Here is a 19,597-nt window from a genome sequence, read left to right as displayed (position 1 = left end):
GAGCTCTCCTGTGAGCCTGGACCAATATCCGCCCTCCTACGAGGAGAAGGGGGAAAATGAAGCACCCTTCAGTAAAAACAAACAGACGTGGGCGGCTCATTTTAAACTTCCATTCATATTTTTTTTAATAATCATAAACATTCAAGGCATCAAGAAAACGTTTAGGACAAGGTATGACTTAATACATTCACAGAATAATCTACATATTCATACCAGTGACTGAGAACAAGATTCATTAGGATATCCACCACCTACTTAACATAAAAGTAATTCACCTCCACAGTTACATTGAAGTAGAAAATATTATGACATGCAAGTAAAAAAAATAATAATCACAAAATAACTATTCCTTCAAAAAAGCTAGTGAGTAACTAATATTTCTTTTTTTTAAAAAAGATGTAATTTTCAATTTCTTACCAAAATAAAATGAACAAATTATACAAAAATTCTTTAAATCTTACAAGATATAGAGAACGACCTTAAATAAACTCCATTAAAGGAAGATTGGTATTGAATCAAAGTCTATACTTCACAACCTGATGCCTGATGCTTAAAGAGGTAATGCTTTTTGATGATACTGTTCAGTAAAACAACCATGCAAAAGAGACGTATGAGAAGTAGTCCCACTATTCACAGGTTTTGTTTAAAAGATGGCAGCTTTAATAATAACAATACTGTACATCCCTGGACGAAAATGTATATAGCCTAAAATCAAGTATCCAATACACTTTGATATATAAATAGCATAGCCGTGTTCAAGCAATGTGCAACTTGTAACATAAGATCAAGCAAACATTGAATAAAAACAGGATTGAAAAAGACTAAAAGAACGGTTAGTCATTTAGCAGTCTCAAACTGTCCGCTGCCTGAGCCTTCAGAGCCGGTGGCGGCGCAGCAAGGAGCACACTGTTCGATCAGAGGCAACAACTTTCCCTGCTGATGGAGCTGTTTGGTATCAGAGCCACCCCCGATGCAGTTTCCGTTAACGAAGACTCTCGGCACCTGAACACACAAATCATATCACAACATTAGCAAAGTGTGATGAGAAGCTGCAAAGCAAGAAACAAGAGCCAAGTTTCCCCAGCTAAACTTTCCTTCATATCATATCAATCATTTGATGTTATCAAGTTTGATCTCATAATTTCAATTTATAGTTTTAAACCATTACCTTCGGTATTTGGATCAACGAAAAATAAGAATGAGTGCTCTAACATGTACTTACTTCAACATGTTAGATACAAATTTAGGTAAATAACTGTAATAGAATCAGCCTATCAGAGAGAGAGAAAAAAAAAAACAACTTCCTCAGTTTGAACCGCTGTTATCTATACAGAAGTATCTGCTTCTGTACCACCAGACTAGCCAGCTTCTTTCCTCAGGCTGTGAGACTCCTTAATAAGTCATCCTCCATAATCCACCATAAACAATCGTTTTCTGGTTAGTGGAACATAAACACCTTGTATTTTGTTCTACAACCATGTGTTGCAAAATTAACCTAAATGTTTTGCTGTCCGGTACTTGTGCTTAAGTTTTCCAGTGGCAGAAATGTTACATTAATCTTTAACTACAAGTTAATCTGAGACCAGAGTTGAACTTAGCTCAGGACTATTTCATACTGGAAAATGAATGTAATACAAAATATTCAAATTACCATTGCTATCAAATTGTTATTTCCATTTTTGCTACCATTAAAGACTATAGTCAGAAAAGATGCAGCTTCCCCTGGTCTTTCTCTTGACTCAGATTCAGCTATTTTGATCAAGATTATGTCCTAATTCTTGGCTGCAGCCCTAAAAAAATATTAGTTAAGACAACCTAAATGTAACTTAAATGCAGAGCTGCCAGAACAAACAAACTATCAGATATCCGTGTTTTGATTCTTTTATAAATAGATGCTGAAATAACAACCTGTGACCGACCATCCCAAACAACATGAGGCTCTTACCGTTCTGGCACCAGTCATCTGAGTTAAGGCTTCTTGCAGTCTCCTCCCGTCATTGTGCTCATCCAGCTCAATCACTTTGTAGGTCGCACCAATTTCATTGAACACATTCTTGGCCATTTTGCAGTAAGGACAGGTGGTCTTGGAAAATATCACAACACAGTTCTGTGCCACCATTTCCTGAAAGGTCAGAGAAAAATAGGATTTTATTGAATATCACTCAAACACAGAAATAGACTACACATAACAGATCTTGAGTGAGTTTGCTGGGCAAAGGCAACCATTTCTATTACTATTTTTTAGTCACTGAGTAAACAGTGGCAAAAGATGCATAAACAGAAGTGGATACATTCATCCTCTGCAATTAAACAACTTTCTAAATCACACATTTTTTAGAAGTTGTAGTTCGAATTGATCAGCCATCCACAGCACACTACTGTACCACAAGGTCTCCATACCTGAACATACTGTACGCAGGCGGTGCCGGACCCCCCAGCAGTGGAAGATGTAAAGTTCCCCATTCTGAAAGAGACAAAGCACAATATGGAAGCACTGAGAACAGTAAGGTACTCGGTGTATACTACAATCCAACTGACATCTACAAGGATTAACACTAGACAGAATGCTCAGGTTCTTACAATAACCTTAAAAACGTGAAGAAATCACAAGAGACGAACTGAATGATAGTAATCAGCATCAAAATAGTATTTAACTGGAGGAGAACTGCTGGTCTGAAAACACCCATGTCCACTCTTATGGTCCTAAATGCTGATTTCACCGTCGCTTCACTTCAGTCTACAACTGTATTTAGGTTTGTGAGCAAGGTAATCCAGGATTAGGAATACTCACGCTCTTCACTGGCACTACTAATTAGCTCAGATTTCATGTTGGTAAGACGACATGCCGAACTCCATTTGAAATCTGGCAATTTAAAGAAGGCACAGTGATGTGAAAAAAGAGTAACACTTGGTATACGTGGCTATAAATGTTCAATGAAACGTGACCACCTTATTGCAAATTCGGTATACACCTGATACACTTTCCTGTATTTAATTCGGTTAAATCAGAATATTCCTAATAAAATGAACTAACTCACTAAAGCCCAACGTCACCCAGTTAGTGGGAAATGGCAGAGGCAAGGTTAGCTAACGTTGTCAACAGGAGCACGCCAAGGACGTTATTTTGTATGAAATAATGAATTGTTGGTAGATAACACGCATGCCGAATTTGCCACAATAACCTGTTGAGTCGTGAAGGTTACAAACAATGCGTGTTTGTCGATTAATATGGCATTTTACTTAGATTAAACTGTGAATCGTGTGAACTTCTTATTAAATATCCTTGTTCGGCATGGTAAAGGTACGTTGTGCACGCGGCAGCGAAGACAACCTAGCGTCTTAAGCCTCTGTGAACCAACAACGACGTCCAGCGATGTTGCACTGTTTCCTAACGATACCAATAAGTCTTTTGGGGTTGTAAGTATTTCCCCCAGTTCATTTATCAAGCTAACTAGCTAGCTGTTTTCTTTTTTAAGACAAGCTCGCGGGAATGACCTTCGGCAGCCGGTCCATGCCACCCTGGGAAGACATCCTGCTCGAGCAAACATGCTGAAAAAGTAAACGGCAAAAAAGTAATCGAGCTGTTGGCCGGGATGAAACATGCGGTTAGTGTACAGACAGGTGTGGAGCTACACACCACCTCTGGCTGTTACTGTACGTGTGCTTTAGCCCCTTGTGTGCACTGCTTATGTTCGCTGAAAGCCTACCTTACGTGACCACCGGAAGTACTTTCTGACGCAAGCCGCAGTTTGAACGTAACGTCAACAATACAAATGTGGAGGCGTGGCCTAAACATGTGACTACACGTGTGACTACATAATATATTGTAATTATTCAAGGTGTCATGATGGTAGACATTCTGATGAAGTATGAACATTTCAACAGAAGAGCAGCAGTCTCTGATTATGTAGTTTAATTCATCAGATCCACATGTGCCTGAAACTAAATCAACTTTTAAACTCTGCATAGTGTCTGAATGTGCTTGATTATATTAAATTATGCCATACTTGATGTTAATTGACTAATTCCCCTCATATCATCTGTATGTACAGTGGGGACTAAAAGTCTGAGACCATGCTGAAAATGTCTTATTTTCACATAAAGCTTTTGTTTTTATTCTGAGCAAAGAGAGTGTCAAATCATGGCTAGACCCAAGGTTTCTAGGGGGAAGTGCATGGTACTCTCAAACACTTTACAGAAACTGGATCAGTTGTATCCAAAGCAAAACCTTAAAACCCGGAAATCAGTTAGCATTTTTTCTTTAATATAACTTGTAGGTTGATCAATTTATAGTAAAGTGTGCATAGTATGGTGTAGTAAGACGCTTAGTTGTGTGACGTTGAATTCATGTGACCGTGGTGTAGTTTCTTTATAGCCTAACTTTAGCTTTTTACTTCTGGCAATTGCATTTATGCTTTAAATTTTTTTAAAGTGGTGTTCATCTGTGAGGATTATCTTGCTGAACAAAACTAACTACTCAAAATAAGTTAGGGATATTGGGATATTGTAGTGTTTCACTTGATTGTTTATTCTGTGACGTATCTGAATTTTGTGTTTTGTGAATATTTTTGGTCTTCAAAAACACTTTTCATTTGATTTATATTGCATATCCATGCACATGCATATACTCACCCATATCACAATATCCCTAACTAATTTTGAGTAGTGTATGTAAGTATGAACTTGTGTTTGTGTTGTTTGCCACAGAGTTTATTTTCTACAAAAATCAAAAATCCAATTGAAAAATCCCACACGCATTTTGTTAGCATCACCCTGCTACCCTCGTCACCCCTGCACCATGCTGTAAACAGTTAAAGTTCCCACAGAGATTGAAAAGCAACTTAATTACAGATGCAGAATTTACTAAATAAACAACACAAGACTCCAATCAGCAAAGGTCCTGTCAAAAGAAGGCTTTTCTTGTAGAGGTCCCAGAGGACAAGTAACAGTTTGTACACCACTTCTCAGGAGGGAAACAAGGCCAAACACTCGAGGTAGGCTGAGAAGTTCTCTGTGGAAAAGTCCTGTTTACTGATGAATCCAAGTTTGAGATTTATGGCAGTAAGAGAAGGGTGCATGTAAGGAGACAAAAGGGAGAGAGTATGTTACCATATTGTTTCAAACAGTAAAACATGGATGATCTGCAAGAACTACTTGATGACCAAAGTGAAGACTGAGAAAGCCAATCATACTGTGACATAACAAGAAGCTTTGTGGAAAACTGTCAAATCATGCTGGGGTAACATGAGTCATCTGGTTTTGTAGTCAATGCGAGCTTGAATGCGTGCTGTCATGAATGCAAAAAGTGGGACAGACCAAATACTAAGATATTCTGAAATGTGTATTTTTTAGACATTCAACATTTCACTCAAATTGTTGAGTTGATATTATCCTTTGGTATGAAAATAGTATTACATCTGAAACAAATGTAAAATAGAGGTATCTGGACCAGTGGTCTCACCCTACTGAATGTGTATTGACAATAAACAGGAGGGAACAAACACTACGGTTCTAAGGAGCATTTGTGTCTATAACGTCATTGATGAGTTATGAAAAAATAGAATTAATTTTTGGTACAATGAGTGTATAAGTAGTCATGGCATGTCTCCATGGTGTGCACAAAAATGCACTTGCATGTGAACTCAGTAAGGATGATCAGAGTCTGACATGATTGAGTAATAGGTAATAATGCAGGTGATGATGTGGCCCTGTCCAGTGTTAATATTACAGAGTGTGCTGAGGTTAAAGAAAGCATAAATAATATGCCTCTGTCACCACAATCTGTCTGTACAGCACCGGCATCAAAGCTGCTACAAATGCAGATTATTTCCTCTGTTATCCTCAAAGGTTTTCATTTCCCCTCCCTCTGCAAATGCAGGGGGAAATGCATTAGTTCAGAAATGACTACTCCCCATTTACCATGTTATCCCAGAATAGGCTCACAGGCTGGGGAATCAATCACAAATCTAAAGATATCTGATGAGGCAGCACTGAAGTGCTTCACTTCAAATACTGTTCTTTTTCTTTTTTTTTCAAAGCCAAGCAAGAAATGCATCATTTCAGAATGGATCGACATCATCAAAGAGATCTGCAGTTTTGCCCTAGAGTGGGTGATATCCTGACAAAAATCCAGAAATGTTATTAAGGACAGTGGAGAACAGCGTTAGGGTTCAAATACCTGCTCACAGCACAGATGCAAGAGATAAAAGTGAAGGAGGACAGTCCTGATATCTGCAATCTCAGTCATTTCGGTCAGGTTCAACGTCATGCTGGAGTCTTTAGTTAGATTTAAAAGTGTAAAACCTTTTACTTGTTGTGAAAGAAAAGCGTTTGCTTGTGGGAGAATGCTTCATCCATCATCTTCATATAAGAGTGTGTGTGTGTGTGTGTGTGTGTGTGTGTGTGTGTGTGTGTGTGTGTGTGTGTGTGTGTGTGTGTGCGTGTGTTTCGACTGCACCTCTTTAGAATCATCTCTGTTCAGTAGATCAAACCAGCACAACCTGTACTTGGGTTATCTTACCTCCACCAAAGCGGGGTCATGCTGGAAGAGAAAACATGATTGCCACTGGCTGGGTTGCCATGGTGATGGACATAGCCCCTCTCTGACAGGCATATAACCTCTGACTGGAGACATGTCATACCATTAAATTCTGTTTCTAAAAAGAGAAATTGACAAATACTCTATTACCGGTCGAATCAAACAGCGCAGAGGCAATTTAAGCTCACTCTGGTTTAGACATAACGGCCCTCGCCAAAGTAGAAAGACAAGGCACAAATACTAAAAAGTCTCGACTGGTGAGATAATATGACAATGGGCAAAAAATCTTAAAAGTGACATGAATTTTAAAAAGCATATTTCATGTACCATTTCAGGCGCAGTCAGGAGAATGTGTGCACCCTCCCTCATGTAAAACAGTCCGGTAATGAGGCATGGAAAAAACATTTCAAGCTGCAATGAAATTCTGACATGTGGAACGTTGGTATCTGTTGACAAATTGTTGGTGGACGTATTCGCACTGCTGAGCGCCATAGAGCCAAATAATTTATGATACATGTAATGGATATGGCCATAAAGCATCTATACAGTCTCCTGATATGGCTGTATGCACCCATGTATACAGAATGATCCCAGCACGTTTAATATGCCAACTACATGTAGTTAAACAATGCAAACCATGTCGCCATAACAGGAAGCCACACATTAACAATAATTAATGGCAATGAGTGAGCGTACATATAAATAAGATCAGCTTTCGGAGCAAAACTTTAAAACCAAGAACTCGAACGTTATTCAGAAGAAGGACTCAGAGTCATTTGCTGTGGATAATTTGTCTCTTTGAAAAGAATGAGCAGCCATTAGTGTGATCTATATCACACATCTCATTGGCATTAGGCGGCTGATGCTTCCCTTTGACAAATTAGAGCCAGCATGGGGTGAGATGTTGACATTGCCTCGTCTGGTTTAACATTTGCTTGTGATAAAAATCACAACGTGTTTGAGCCCATTCCAGCGGATATTGTGCCAAAGACAGGCGACCATGGAAATCTGTTCATGGACTGGAAACCTGTCCATCACAGTGATAGTAAAAAAAGACTGTCATATTCATGGGTATCAGTTATTCACAGCCTCAGATCCACTTGATGTGTATTGGTGATGTAAATCCACTAAAACACCAGGTACATGCTCTTCACAAAGAACCTAAAAAATAAGGAAAGGTCATTACGTCACCAAATCTTGATTTCGTGCCAGACTGTGGTGACAGATGTATTGAAGTCTATGGGAGATTCATGGAGAAAATGTTTTGTTGCACTGCAACATACATCATTAAATGTCCTACAATTAAATTATAAAGCACTTACATGTCTTAAAAACAGCAGATGCTAACAAGTGTCTAGATGAGACTACAGAAGTTCTCAACACGAAGACTCATCTACTCTAACTCTAACTTTACAGCTTTTAGATTGATCAATTTACAGAGAACGTAGAGTAATTGTGTCGTAGGACGTGGTTACCTTTAAGTCATGCTACCACAATATAGTCTGTTTATAATCTAACATTAACTTTTGACTTTTAATTTACAATTCGAAAATCACAAAAGTGGTGTTCATCTGTGGAGATTATCTCACTGAACAAAACATGTTAGTATCATACATTTATGTTTGCCACAGAGATTATTTCTGGCGATAATCCAAAATCCACTCAAAAATCTCATAGGCTTTCTGTCGAGGGAACCAGGGCGATGCTAACTTCCAGGTTGGCCTCCAAAAATACGTCATCACTACACCACTCTATTACAAACGTAACAAAATATATAACGAGGGTCGAGGTGCTTTTAGGACATTTTTAATGCAGAAAGACAACACACATCCTAGCATCAGCCTGTTCACCCTAGTGCTGTCTGGAAAGCCATACAAGCTGTCACTTTAAAATCACTTGCAATGCACGGTTTGTAATATCTGCAGCTAGGGGTCTCTCAGTCATAAAAATGGAAACAACAGCAGTTTGATGTTGTGATGAAGTAGTGTTGGGTCATGGGAGTTGTTGTCTCCATGTTAAAAACCACCATAGCTGATGAAAGTCTATCTAATGTGACTCAGGCAGAAATGATCATGGACTAGATAATATTTTAAATTTTTACTGACATTATGCTTCTCTTACCTTGAATGAAAGTACAAATTCCTCTGAGTTTGATTGTTGGAAACTTTTGGAATAATGTGAGTAAACAACTCAACAAATTATATAACAAAGGTTTAGTCATGTTTTAGATATTTTAATGCAGAAGTGTTGCATATTATATCTTGATTATAGTTGTTGTATAGCTGAAAGGTCACACTGGAAGGCGACAACAGCACCCATTTTTGGAAAGTCTCTCTTGGAAGGCGTTCACAGTTTTGCAGAAGGTGGTGCATATAGTTGTGTAGAGAATGAAAATAAAGAGAGCCAGAAAGATGTTCAAACCCTGGGTGCTTTCTCACCTCCTCACAGCTGGGCCCATCGCTGCGTGAAGTGGGTGTGAATGTCTGAAAGTTACAGAAATGGTCGGACGCAGCCCCCCCCCCCCCCTTATCCACACTTTGGAGAGATGTGAGGGGGAGTTTTTTTTTTTTTTTTATGTGTGAAAAAGTGAGAAGATGAATCAGATTTCCCTCCACAGTCTGCTCCTCCTCCTCGTTCCTGCAGAGAAAAAATACAAATGAAAAAAAACGAAAATGCGCATTGGTGAAAAATCACAGGTACATGAACAAATCTGACTCATTCTGAACACTGGAGGGTCGTACAAGCGCTCACAGATTAGGCCCTTTAATTGACCAGCTGATTAGCATTTACTTTGGGAACTATTTTGATGTCAGTGTGGCAATCTTGCATTGCAGGAAGACCTTTTTTCCAAGCAGGTCCTGTAGCTTGATGCTTTTTGTTCTGGCATTTTGATGTGCAATGGAGCAGGGAATAATGAAAGGAAGTTCACTTTTCATTTATTTTTACACACTCTGAAAGATGTAGTGAGAATAAATAGTCCTCAGTTTTATATTTTTACCACATGTATCATTTCATTTCTGTCATCTCAGCTTTTGAGGTCAGAAAGTGTTGAGTCTTCAGATGTCTGATTTCATGATCATATTTTCTCTACACTTAGCAGTTGCTCTGGGCAAAGCAGCCTGATACTAGTGAAAAATCTCAATTGTAGTCTCCATTGATCAAAGCATAGCCCTTGGTCATAGCTTGATTGAGTGCTGTGGAGTTTCTGCTTAACAGGCAATCGGCAAAGTGCATAATAATTCATTTTTGGTCAGTTCGTCAATGAGCTAACACTAAAATCTATAGCACTTATCATGCGAATAAGTAAAGTGTGTCACTGTGATTTTTCTCTCCACACGGGTTTCAGTCAGGAACGGAGCTGAGCTGCAGCCAGACTGTTGACAAAACTGTCAGTCTGCAGTCAGGATGGCCTGGGCTGGTTCCAAGTCTACTTAAGACCAAGTCCAAAAGGGTCAAGACTGAGCCAACACTGAAACCCGACAAAATCATCAGGACCTGTTAAAGCCTGGGATCAGCAATAATCAATAGCAATAATGTACTGTACCGACTTTACTGGGTTTAGAAAAGTGCTTTAAAATTCCAGTTTAATGCATAACTGTATAAATACAGTTTTACTGACAGCCATTTCTGGCAAAAATGCTTCAATAAGCTCACTGAGTTCTAACTGCATCCTGGGTCTTGTAGGCGCCAAAACATCCGTCTTAATTTGAAAACCCCTTAACAAACAAATTTGAATGTACGATTTTCAAATCCCCATGTAACAGCCAACAGAGTGCTATTTGTTTCGGCATAGTTACATGTTTCCTGTGAAAACAGGCAGCGGTCAATCGAGTGAAATGTACGTTACGCCTCACCCGATCCCCTTACCACCGAGTCTACGATGATGACCCTCCATGGACTGGCAGGTCCCTCTGAACATGGCTGGACCCTGATGGAACAAGACAGCCTACCAGAGGACGGAGGCCAATTTGATGAAGATACTACAATACTGAGGTGGTTTTCCTGCCAGGCTTGCCTTCTGGCAACCTGGGGCTGAGTCAGCAAGAACCGCTAACCGAGCTTATGGCAGCTAACTACATTTAGCAGCAGTATAGCACTTGCTTTGGCAGCAAAGCCATGGGAATCTGTCCACCAGGAAACTCCTTAAATCACCTCACCACTGTAGCTAGCCTCCGTCACCGAGGCGGCGTACGGCCCCGGTCTGGAGGTGTTCATTAGTAGTTTGTTAGCAGCTACTTCAGCAACAAGTGAAGCTATCTGTCCAGAGCTGCTCCAGCCAGAGCAGTCCGAGGACAGCAGAGGAAAAACCAGACAATATTTTCCCCATAAACATGACCAGGTGTCACCCAAATCACTGAATAGAGTTATAAAGTTGTGTTTTTGTACCATATTCTGTGAGGTCCGGTCCATAGCAACACACTCCCCTGGCGACATTCTTATATTTGCAAATCTATAGCAGTGTTAAAAAAAAAAATGTTTATGAGACGAATAAATTAGTACATGCCCCCCAGTGCAGGATGAGTCATCAACATTTTTTAGGATTTTCAGGAAGTTTAAAAAAAAAAAAACATTAAAAACACCTATAAAATTATTTTTTTTGCCATAGTTCGGCCTGATACTGGTGTATAGGTGAGATATGGAGCAAGCATTATGTGATAAAAACACTTAAACAGCAATTTTGTCCTCATACGAACGTTAAGGGGTACATGACTTACCCCTTTATTTATACATTTATTCGGCACAAACCCCTCTGTTCAAATGACAGCGAGCATGCTGTAAGAGCACACAGGGTGAGCCAGATAAAATGAGATAATGCCACCAGATTTGTCTCTGATTTGTTTGCTCTCCGGGAGCTTAATTTCACATCAAAGGGCTTTAAAAAATCTGTGCATGGCAAGTGACAATCACCGTTGATGGATGCGGCCTGGCTGTGCCGCCGGCTGAGTGCATCTTCCTGCATCCGCGCTCAGTTGTTGACTGCTTATCCGACCGCTGCCCTCAAAGGCAGAGTGGCCTTCCAGTGCAAAACAACAGATACTATGGCAGCAATATATTTCTCAGACAGAACAATTTATGGGGCCATCACTATTAATCATTGCCGTGGAAAGGAAGATTGCCTAACTCATCCCGAGCCCCCATACAAATGTAATTCCCCCACTGCCTAAAGTGCTTATAGGGGTGAGCTGCAGATGCATTTTGCCCACGCTCGGGCTCAGTCCTACACTGGCATGGCAATAAGCTGTGTTGATTTAATATCCGTTTGCCGCATGCATTTTCTTGGAGGTGTAATCAGTCCACAAGGTTCCGCGGGAGGCTGTCATGAATCTCGGCTGTATTGTTGCCCCCCTCCATCCAACCCCTCCTCCTCTTCCAGTGGACAATCACCAGCTCGCCAGCAGGACTTGGCAGATCCAGCAGCCGTTCCTGATTACATTCACGACTCTGGTTGCCGATTGGATGTCAGGGTGCAATCATGCATACAGTTTGTTTTCTTTTCCTTGGTTTTCTCTGGTTACGCTTTGTCTTCTGAAATTTTGTCAAAATGATTGACAGCATGTTGCAAGTACATGATCCATGCACAAACACTGAGGAAACACACAATATTTTCTATCACGAGCAGAAAAGTATTTAGGAGGATGAGACACAATTGGATATATAGGCTCTAGTATTAAAGATACAAAATGTAACATTACCATATTAACATGTCTAAAAGTGACTATAGCTTATATCACTCCAAATGTTTGTAACAATGTCGCTATAACCTCCAGAGAAACATCAGATGATGTGTCTGAGGGTGAGGAAGGATGTCGACAAATGTGACCACTAACAACTCAAAGCAGTGATAAAATGTAACTAAGTACATTTACTCAAGCACTGCATTTAAATACAATCTTGAGGTACTTGTACTTTACTTGACTCTTTCCATTTTCTGCTACTTTATACTCACACTCCACTATATTCTGAAGCGAATGTCATACTTTTTGCCAAGAAGGTTATGTTTTCGCCTGTGTCTGTTTATTGGCAGGTTGGTTGGTTGATTAATCAGCAGATTACACAAAAAATACTAAACAGATTTCCATCAAACTTGGATGCATGATGGGTCTCAGCCTCGAGTAGAACCCTTTACTTTTAGTGGGGATCTGGATAAAGGGACGGATCCAGGATTTTTTTCTCACTTTCTTTAACATTGCGAGTGTTTTTTTTTTCGGACTTTCTAGTTTGTTTTTTTTCTCAAGGAATAATGCATGGATAATGGATATTTAGGTGGCTGGTATCTATGAGTGAGTACAGTTTGATGTGGATGCTGATACAAATCCGGATCTGGCAGATAGAAACGTGCACCTACAAACAATGTGCTGAGATAATGGGGATTCAGAAAGGTGCTGATGCTGATTAGGTTTGATTAAATTAAAGGGGAATAATGGGCCATGGCGGAGGTATGCACGCTACTGAGTGCCTTCTAGTCGATACTTGAGTCCATTTATTGCCAGAAAATGACCTTTGAGGTACATTTAAGAACACTTACTTTGACTCAAGTACTATTCAAATGAGTGCCTCTTGACACAATATCTTTACTTTCAGCATTGTCTTTACAACAGTGAATAAAAGCCAGTTAAAGATTTAGTTTTGTCCGGCCTCTTGTTGGGTCACTCTCTCTGTTTCTCTTTTTAGCTTCCACCGTCCAAATCCTTCTCTCTCTCTTTGCCTGTCACGAAAACCTCCATCTAGTGGTCCAAAGCACCCGTGCTAGCGGTGTAAACACCAAGATTCTCCCGGTGCGCCGAGCTCCCAGGCCGTACCAGGGCAGAGTCAGCAAGATGCAAGACTAACCGAGCAACTTAGCTAAGGGCAGCTACAGTTAGCAGCAGTTAGCGGTTACTTTAGCAACAAGGAAAGCTATCTGTCTGTCAGGAAACTCCGTAAATGACAGTTGAAGCAGAGCAGCTGGAGGACATCGTCCAGCTTCACCGAAATGGTAGTGGTGTGTGAGGTAGTGCTGTGAAAAAAGTTACATAATGTTGATTTAATGTCGTCCCTTCTAAATCACACCAGGCTGTATGGAAGTAAAACGTGTCTGGTTACTTATGAAAAGTACATCATAACCTCAAAACTAGGGAAACACATACACCAGCCTGTCTGTGTGTGTGTGTGTGTGTGTGTGAGGCGCCACAGAATGTTTTTTTATTTATGAGAGATATTTTCTGGGGCTGGGAACAGGCTGTTTGTTATTTCAATTATATATTATCAGGACGCATAAACCCTCCAGAACTTAAGCTGCTTTTTTCTTTTTTACAATTGCATATCAAAATGTCAGCACAGGGCTGAGAAAACACTGTGGACAGCTTGTCCAAGATAACAGTACAAAGTTCAGTGAGAACAAAAATGTTCTCTTATTTTACAGAAAGTTGTCGTCTAGATGAAGGATTACATGCGTCCACGCTTTTATTCGCGGGCTTTAAAGGAATTCTGTGCTCGTCCTCCTGCTCATGTGTCATCTTTAGTTTTTAAATGTCTCCGCTGAAAGATTGGACATGGCTCGTGTCAGCCGAGACGGGCCGCGCTATTGACGGTGACATTTGTTTTAGGGAAGGTTACGACAATGTGTCAAGTAAGTATTCTCCTGACTGCTGTCAACACGAATTGCTGTTTTTGTTGTCCCTGTCGAGGGGACGGGTGGAGGGGACCGCTGTTGACACAAATTGGATTGGTGGCATGTCAGGTTAGTGTTTAGAAGTCTAAAAAGGACAGGTCCCAATTCTTTTGACTGTGTGTGTGTGTGTGTGTGTGAGAGAGAGAGAGAGAAAGAGAGGGTGGTTGTGTGTGTGTTGTCTCCTTGTTATTCAGGATGGACGCTGGCCAGTGTGTGTTTCTCTGATAGGAGAGGCGGACACCAGTTGTTTCAGTGGCTCGAGGTGTCGGAAGAGATTTCACAGCTCCTTGAGCACAGTAATCCTGGAGCTCTTGATACAAGATGGCAAATAAAACGGCCCCCTGGACGATGCTGAAACACTTACTGAACCCTACTTCCACTGATCTGTATCTCTCCGCTATGTGAAGTGCTGTTGCCCCCTACAAATCAAGTCAACTACACCTTGTAACACACAGTGTTATTTTCTCTGAATTGATTAAACACATTCTTTAAATCACACACTCATTGCACATTAGAATGGTAATGTGTGATGAAGTCATGCTTGAATTGTGCAAATGTGCAAAACTTCCCACGTTGTTGGATTCATATTTGATTGGCATTTAAAGTCGGAGGCAGTGATGGGTGTTAAAAACCTAATATTCATTGTTATTATTTCAAAGTCTGCAGAAAGTTTTAAGGTGAGTCAAGCCATTAAAACTTTTCCTCTCCGAACACTTGATTGATATTTTGACGACAATGTACAGACCGAGCTATGAGTGTATTATAAAAATGCAAATGGATTGGATAAATTAGTGACAGATTAATTCATTCTTTTGAAATATCACACACTTTAATTGAACATTTGAAAAAAAAAGAAAAAGTGTGAAAGGAACCGGCTTCAATTTCTCCTTTATTTTCCAGCTGTGCTCTGTTGAATCAGAGTCCAGGCTGAGCAGGGTGTGTTCGGTGTAATTCTGGTTTCGTACTGAAGAGGGCAGAGTTGCTTTGTTGTAATTGCTCAACAGCAACAATGCAGCGACGACACAGAGCCTGACACAGAATATTTTAGAGAGGATCTAATCAACTGAGGAGTGAGACACTTTGCAGCAGAAACAGCTGCCACTTTTGACACTGCTGTACTTATCTATTCTGTTCATACCTGCCGTCAACAATCATTTGCCTTGGTTTAAGGTCACCTGTCACATGCAGGTTTTTAACTTCAACATGAGATTTGTTTGTAAAAACTGGGCATAAACAGCACAATCACTGATTCGTTTATGCAATGAACAGTAGTATCACACATCAGGGGGAAAATGCAGCATTTATCTGTAATAATCCTCGACCCCTGAGGCTCAGTGGGCCAAGGTAGATAAGTAAACGGCCTGTCGCTGCCGCTGTTCCTGTGTGGGCGGCCTGCAGCAATCACAGATGACGTCCTGTTGGCTGTGCAAGCTGGCGATCCATCTTCCCCCAACTCTCCCTTCTTCTTCTTCTTCTTCTTTTCCCTCTTTCTTATCTTTTTCACGAATCCTTCCCCCAGTGCAGTTTTATCAGCCGGCTTCAGAGCCCCCAAGCAGAGCGCCAGGTCTCTATGTGTTGCTTTATCTGGAGCAGGAACTACGTTGACCTTGCGGCAACTTAAACACTTTATCAGGAGCACAGTAATCTTCTTCGCGGGGAAAAGCGCATCAGCAGAAAAGAAATAAATAAACGAGTTGCTGGCTAGCGGGCATCCAGGATGGCGCTGTGGGGTTACAGTGCTGCTGGCCTGAAGTCAAAGACAGCAAGGTTTCAGCACGCTGAGCCTCATTGTCCTCAGAGAAAGAAGAGCAAGAAATATGCTCTTTGTTCCAGCAATTCCATCCATCCATCCGAGCGTTGAGAGGAAAAACACATAAATTATTAATGTGTTTCATATGTAAGAAATCAGGTAGTGGATGTGTTCCGTCATTACTATGCATATTATTTATTCCTTTTGAAAAGCAAGTGTGTGACTGACAGCAAATTCTTTCATGTCGCCACAGAATTGCGCCCGTGTTATTTTTACATGAGAGAGGCTGATTTCTTATAACAGGATTAAAAGTGTTTGATCAGCACTGTCTGTTCCTATAGAGCCGTGATTGACAGTTTTTTTTGTTTGCTTGTTTTGAAAAGATTTCGCCCTCTATGATAATGACACGTTTCCCGATCCACCTCTGAGATGATTCTCCAGGAACGACAGTCCACGCTTTCGTCTTCACAGCTGACGCTTCTCTTATCTGCCGGCTCCATTTCCCAAACCTACCCTTTCGTTGACTCTATTCACACTGCATCTGAAAGTGTACCAACTCTTTTTTTTTTTTTACCCAGGTGGCACACATCTGATGTTGCATGGCTGTGAGGATACAGAATGTGCTGCATGACTAAAAAATAATAAAAAGAAGCAATGACTCCATGCTGGATGAGCCAGCATTTGTATGAAGGACAAACTGTGATGATGATTTGACTCAGGAGAGTACTGCTGAACAACAGGAAAATAACCAACTATTATAATTATTAAAAGAGTGCTTTTATCTATCTTAATTTTAAAATGACTTCTCTTTTACCAGCCAAGAACATCTGTGGGCGTAGGAGACACCAGGAGCGCTGCTGTTCTCACTCTTTCTCCTTCAGAAAAATAATCAATTCCCAGCTCCAACTAATTGTTAACATGATTTAAACAATGAAACATGGGCAGCACTGTGGCTGTCTGTGGGAGGAAACTGGAAACAGAGCAGAGTTTGTACTTAATCCGTAGGCCGTGTTTCTCCCTGTCCCTTCTACAGTCCAATGAGGGTTAACTGGCGACCGCAACATTTCTCTGAGGTGGGAAGCTTTACATGTTAGCCCTGTGATGGGCTGGTGATCTGCCCAGCATGTACATGTCTTGCCCAGTTTGAGCTGGGACATGCTCCAGCCACTGTGACCCTGCACAGGATAAACAGGAACACTGTGGATGGAAACTGGAACTGGAGCCCTTTGCTGCTACTTTTCACATTTCTCTGCATACGCTCGTAGTATATCAAAGGTATGTTTACAGTGTACAGGACTGCATGATCCAGCTATGGCTCTAGGAATGGCAATATTACAATACACTGCACCTTAATAAAATAATAAGAAAAATAATAATGATTCTCACCCAACCAGCTGCAGCTTCATGTTTACTGCAATAACCTTCACTACTGTAATGACTGTCTATGACCAGAGGATGTAGAGTAAGTATGATCAAGCTCAAAAGTTGGATCCTACAACTCCCATAATGCATCTCAATAGCATCTCTTCTTTAGACCCTCTCTTCCCGATAGACACCCATGACTTTCAAACTAAAGGAGGAACTCTATACTTAATCATCTTTTGCCACCGTGGACTCGATCGCACACTGAAGAGTCTTCGACAAATGACGTTCCAGAGATTTTCCAACAATGCACTTTTCTGCTCAAAATGAGCTTGTAAGCCCATGTATCTGCTTGGATTTGAAAGTTCAGTTAAACTGAAATCTGTCGGCCCTCCCTCACTGTAACATAACAGGCAAGGCTCCAAGGGCTACTCTCTCAGCTATAGCAGTGATAAGTAGCTAAGCTAACCGTAGCTCCAGTGTGTGTCTCTCGCACTTCACAAATGAAGTGAAGGACTACATGGTAAACTAGCGGGAGATTTAGGTCTACATGTTCCCCTCCACCTGACTGTAAACATCACAAACTGGCCTGGTTCATGAATGCCTCAGGACAGGAAGGCTCTGCAGCACTGCCCAGAACATCATAGGTACCCATCTACAGAGCATCAGTGAGGTGAGATGTCTGCACAGTCCAAAGGATATTAAAAAAACAACACCAACCCCGGCCACAGTCTTCAGCCTGCTGCCATCTGGCAAAAGATACAGAAGTATCCGCTGCCGTACCACCAGACTACAGAGTAGCGTCTTTCCTCTGAGACTCCTGAAGTCATCCTCTGCAAGGCACTAGCATTTGTCTGTACAATCCTGATTGTATGATGATATATGTATGTTTAACTCATGATCTTATGTCATTGTTTCCCAAACACTCCATTTTACCCGTTTTTGAAAGATCTGCACTTCAGAGGACATTTTCATTTTTTTGCGTGTGGACAAGGCCTTATTCCTCTTCTGTGACAGTCAACACAACACATAGTCCTACCTATAACTGAGCTGTTATGACATTCTTGGCTGATGAGCAGCAATGTTAACTTAACTGCGATAACTAGAAGAGGCTATGATAATGTACATGAACTCCCCACCAGAGAGCCTCTGTTAAGTGGTGCTGCTAAATAGGCTGCTGCACAGGTACCCACACAGTAACTCTCTCTAAGGGGCATAATTGTGCTTCTAATGACAGTAAAGCACCTCCAGGGGAGACGTGGAGAGCCTAACGGTAGACATCACCAGGTTAATAATTTCAGACTTGAAAAAGATCCTCCAGAGCAACCACAGACTCTTCACGATGAGTAAAATGATCGTGAGATGTGGAGGGCCCCTCTGACAATAAATAAAAGGATGAAAAATACGCTTTGTAAAGTGGATACAATTTTAAGTCTTGGGGTTTTTTTCTGTTAAAGCCATAGCACCGCCTATGTGGGTTACAAGCAACAGTTCATACAGCACGAACAGTCAACCACACAATCAGCAGTGAGCAGCAGTTTGAAATCGGGCATGAAAGCCTGCAGTGTGACAGTGTCGCCTCGCAGACACGGCCAAACACAAATCATTCTACATGCTGTTTTCTTTGATCCTCCCCTCGGCATATTAGTGTGAGCCTCTCTGTGTGTGTATTAGCTGTTTTCTCACCCACCATGCCGTCACTTTCCATCCTCCGCTTCTTCTTCTTCTTCCCCGTCATTAATATTCTCTCTCTCTCTCTACATAACTCTGGGGATCAATCACCAGTTGCCATGGCGATGAAACCACCCATGCAGGTGTATGTGTTCGCCTGACTCCTCTGGTGCGTGCGTGCTCGTGTGTTCGCTGTATGCCGACTGTACCTGCTTCTCCACCAGTCAGAGCGGTGAGGCCTCCGCCAGTGACGCTGCTCTCCTGCGCTGCCCCTACATTCAGAGTGGCTTTGACAGCTGTCTGGTCGAGATGCTCTCACCTGCCACACTTGGCTTCCTCTCGGCTCTGTGCAGAATAATGACCAAATTCAAAGGGAAAAAAATACACACACTGCTGTCAGGCTTGTTTTGTTTCTCTCTAGTTAAAGACGCTCTTTGTGTGAAGGCTATTTATTGATGTATCTCTAAAATGTTAGCAGGGCTTGAATGAAAGAAGCTCCGGGGTGGAGCCTGTCATCCTAAAACAACGTTTTGCCCTCCCATAGTGATTCTTTCAGTGTGTAGAGTTTAGGTTGAGCACTCGAAAAGACAGCTCGGAGGTTAAAATCTCTCACAGAGCTAATAAT

The 19,597-nt window shown here is 41.2% G+C and overlaps 1 protein-coding gene across 3 annotated transcripts; it reads right to left on the bottom strand.

Annotated features, from left to right (window-relative positions):
- Nucleotides 1-96: 96 nt before the first annotated feature.
- On the bottom strand, nt 97-3,685 carry glrx2 (glutaredoxin 2). 3 transcript variants are annotated; one of them, XM_073476601.1, is made up of 5 exons: nt 3,496-3,573; nt 2,792-2,863; nt 2,401-2,464; nt 1,946-2,122; nt 97-1,002 (listed from the first exon to the last, which is right to left on the bottom strand). In XM_073476601.1, exons 3-5 carry the CDS (start codon nt 2,461-2,463, stop codon nt 838-840), a joined length of 405 nt encoding a protein of 134 aa, XP_073332702.1. In that variant the 5' UTR covers nt 2,464; nt 2,792-2,863; nt 3,496-3,573; the 3' UTR covers nt 97-837. The 3 variants fall into 3 exon arrangements, with proteins under 3 accessions (XP_073332702.1, XP_073332701.1, XP_073332703.1); XM_073476600.1 differs by lacking the exon at nt 2,792-2,863 and having other exon boundaries at nt 3,496-3,685; XM_073476602.1 differs by lacking the exons at nt 2,792-2,863; nt 3,496-3,573 and adding an exon at nt 3,332-3,459.
- Between the last annotated feature and the right edge of the window lie 15,912 nt (nt 3,686-19,597).

This window comes from Pagrus major, chromosome 11, assembly GCF_040436345.1.
Source record: "Pagrus major chromosome 11, Pma_NU_1.0".
Taxonomy (NCBI): Eukaryota; Metazoa; Chordata; class Actinopteri; order Spariformes; family Sparidae; genus Pagrus; species Pagrus major.
Note: the sequence above shows the minus strand (reverse complement) of the source record. Positions and strands in the feature narration are given on the sequence as shown.

Bases quoted from the DNA above. Each gene is read 5' to 3' on its own strand.
- glrx2 (XM_073476600.1), bottom strand. From the start codon at position 3,602: ATGTTTCATCCCGGCCAACAGCTCGATTACTTTTTTGCCGTTTACTTT. The intron at 2,465-3,495 runs GTCATTCCCGCG...TGTCTCTTTCAG, and splicing joins GCATGGACCGGCTGCCGAAG to AATGGGGAACTTTACATCTT. The intron at 1,003-1,945 runs GTAAGAGCCTCA...TTGTGTGTTCAG, and splicing joins AGATGACTGGTGCCAGAACG to GTGCCGAGAGTCTTCGTTAA.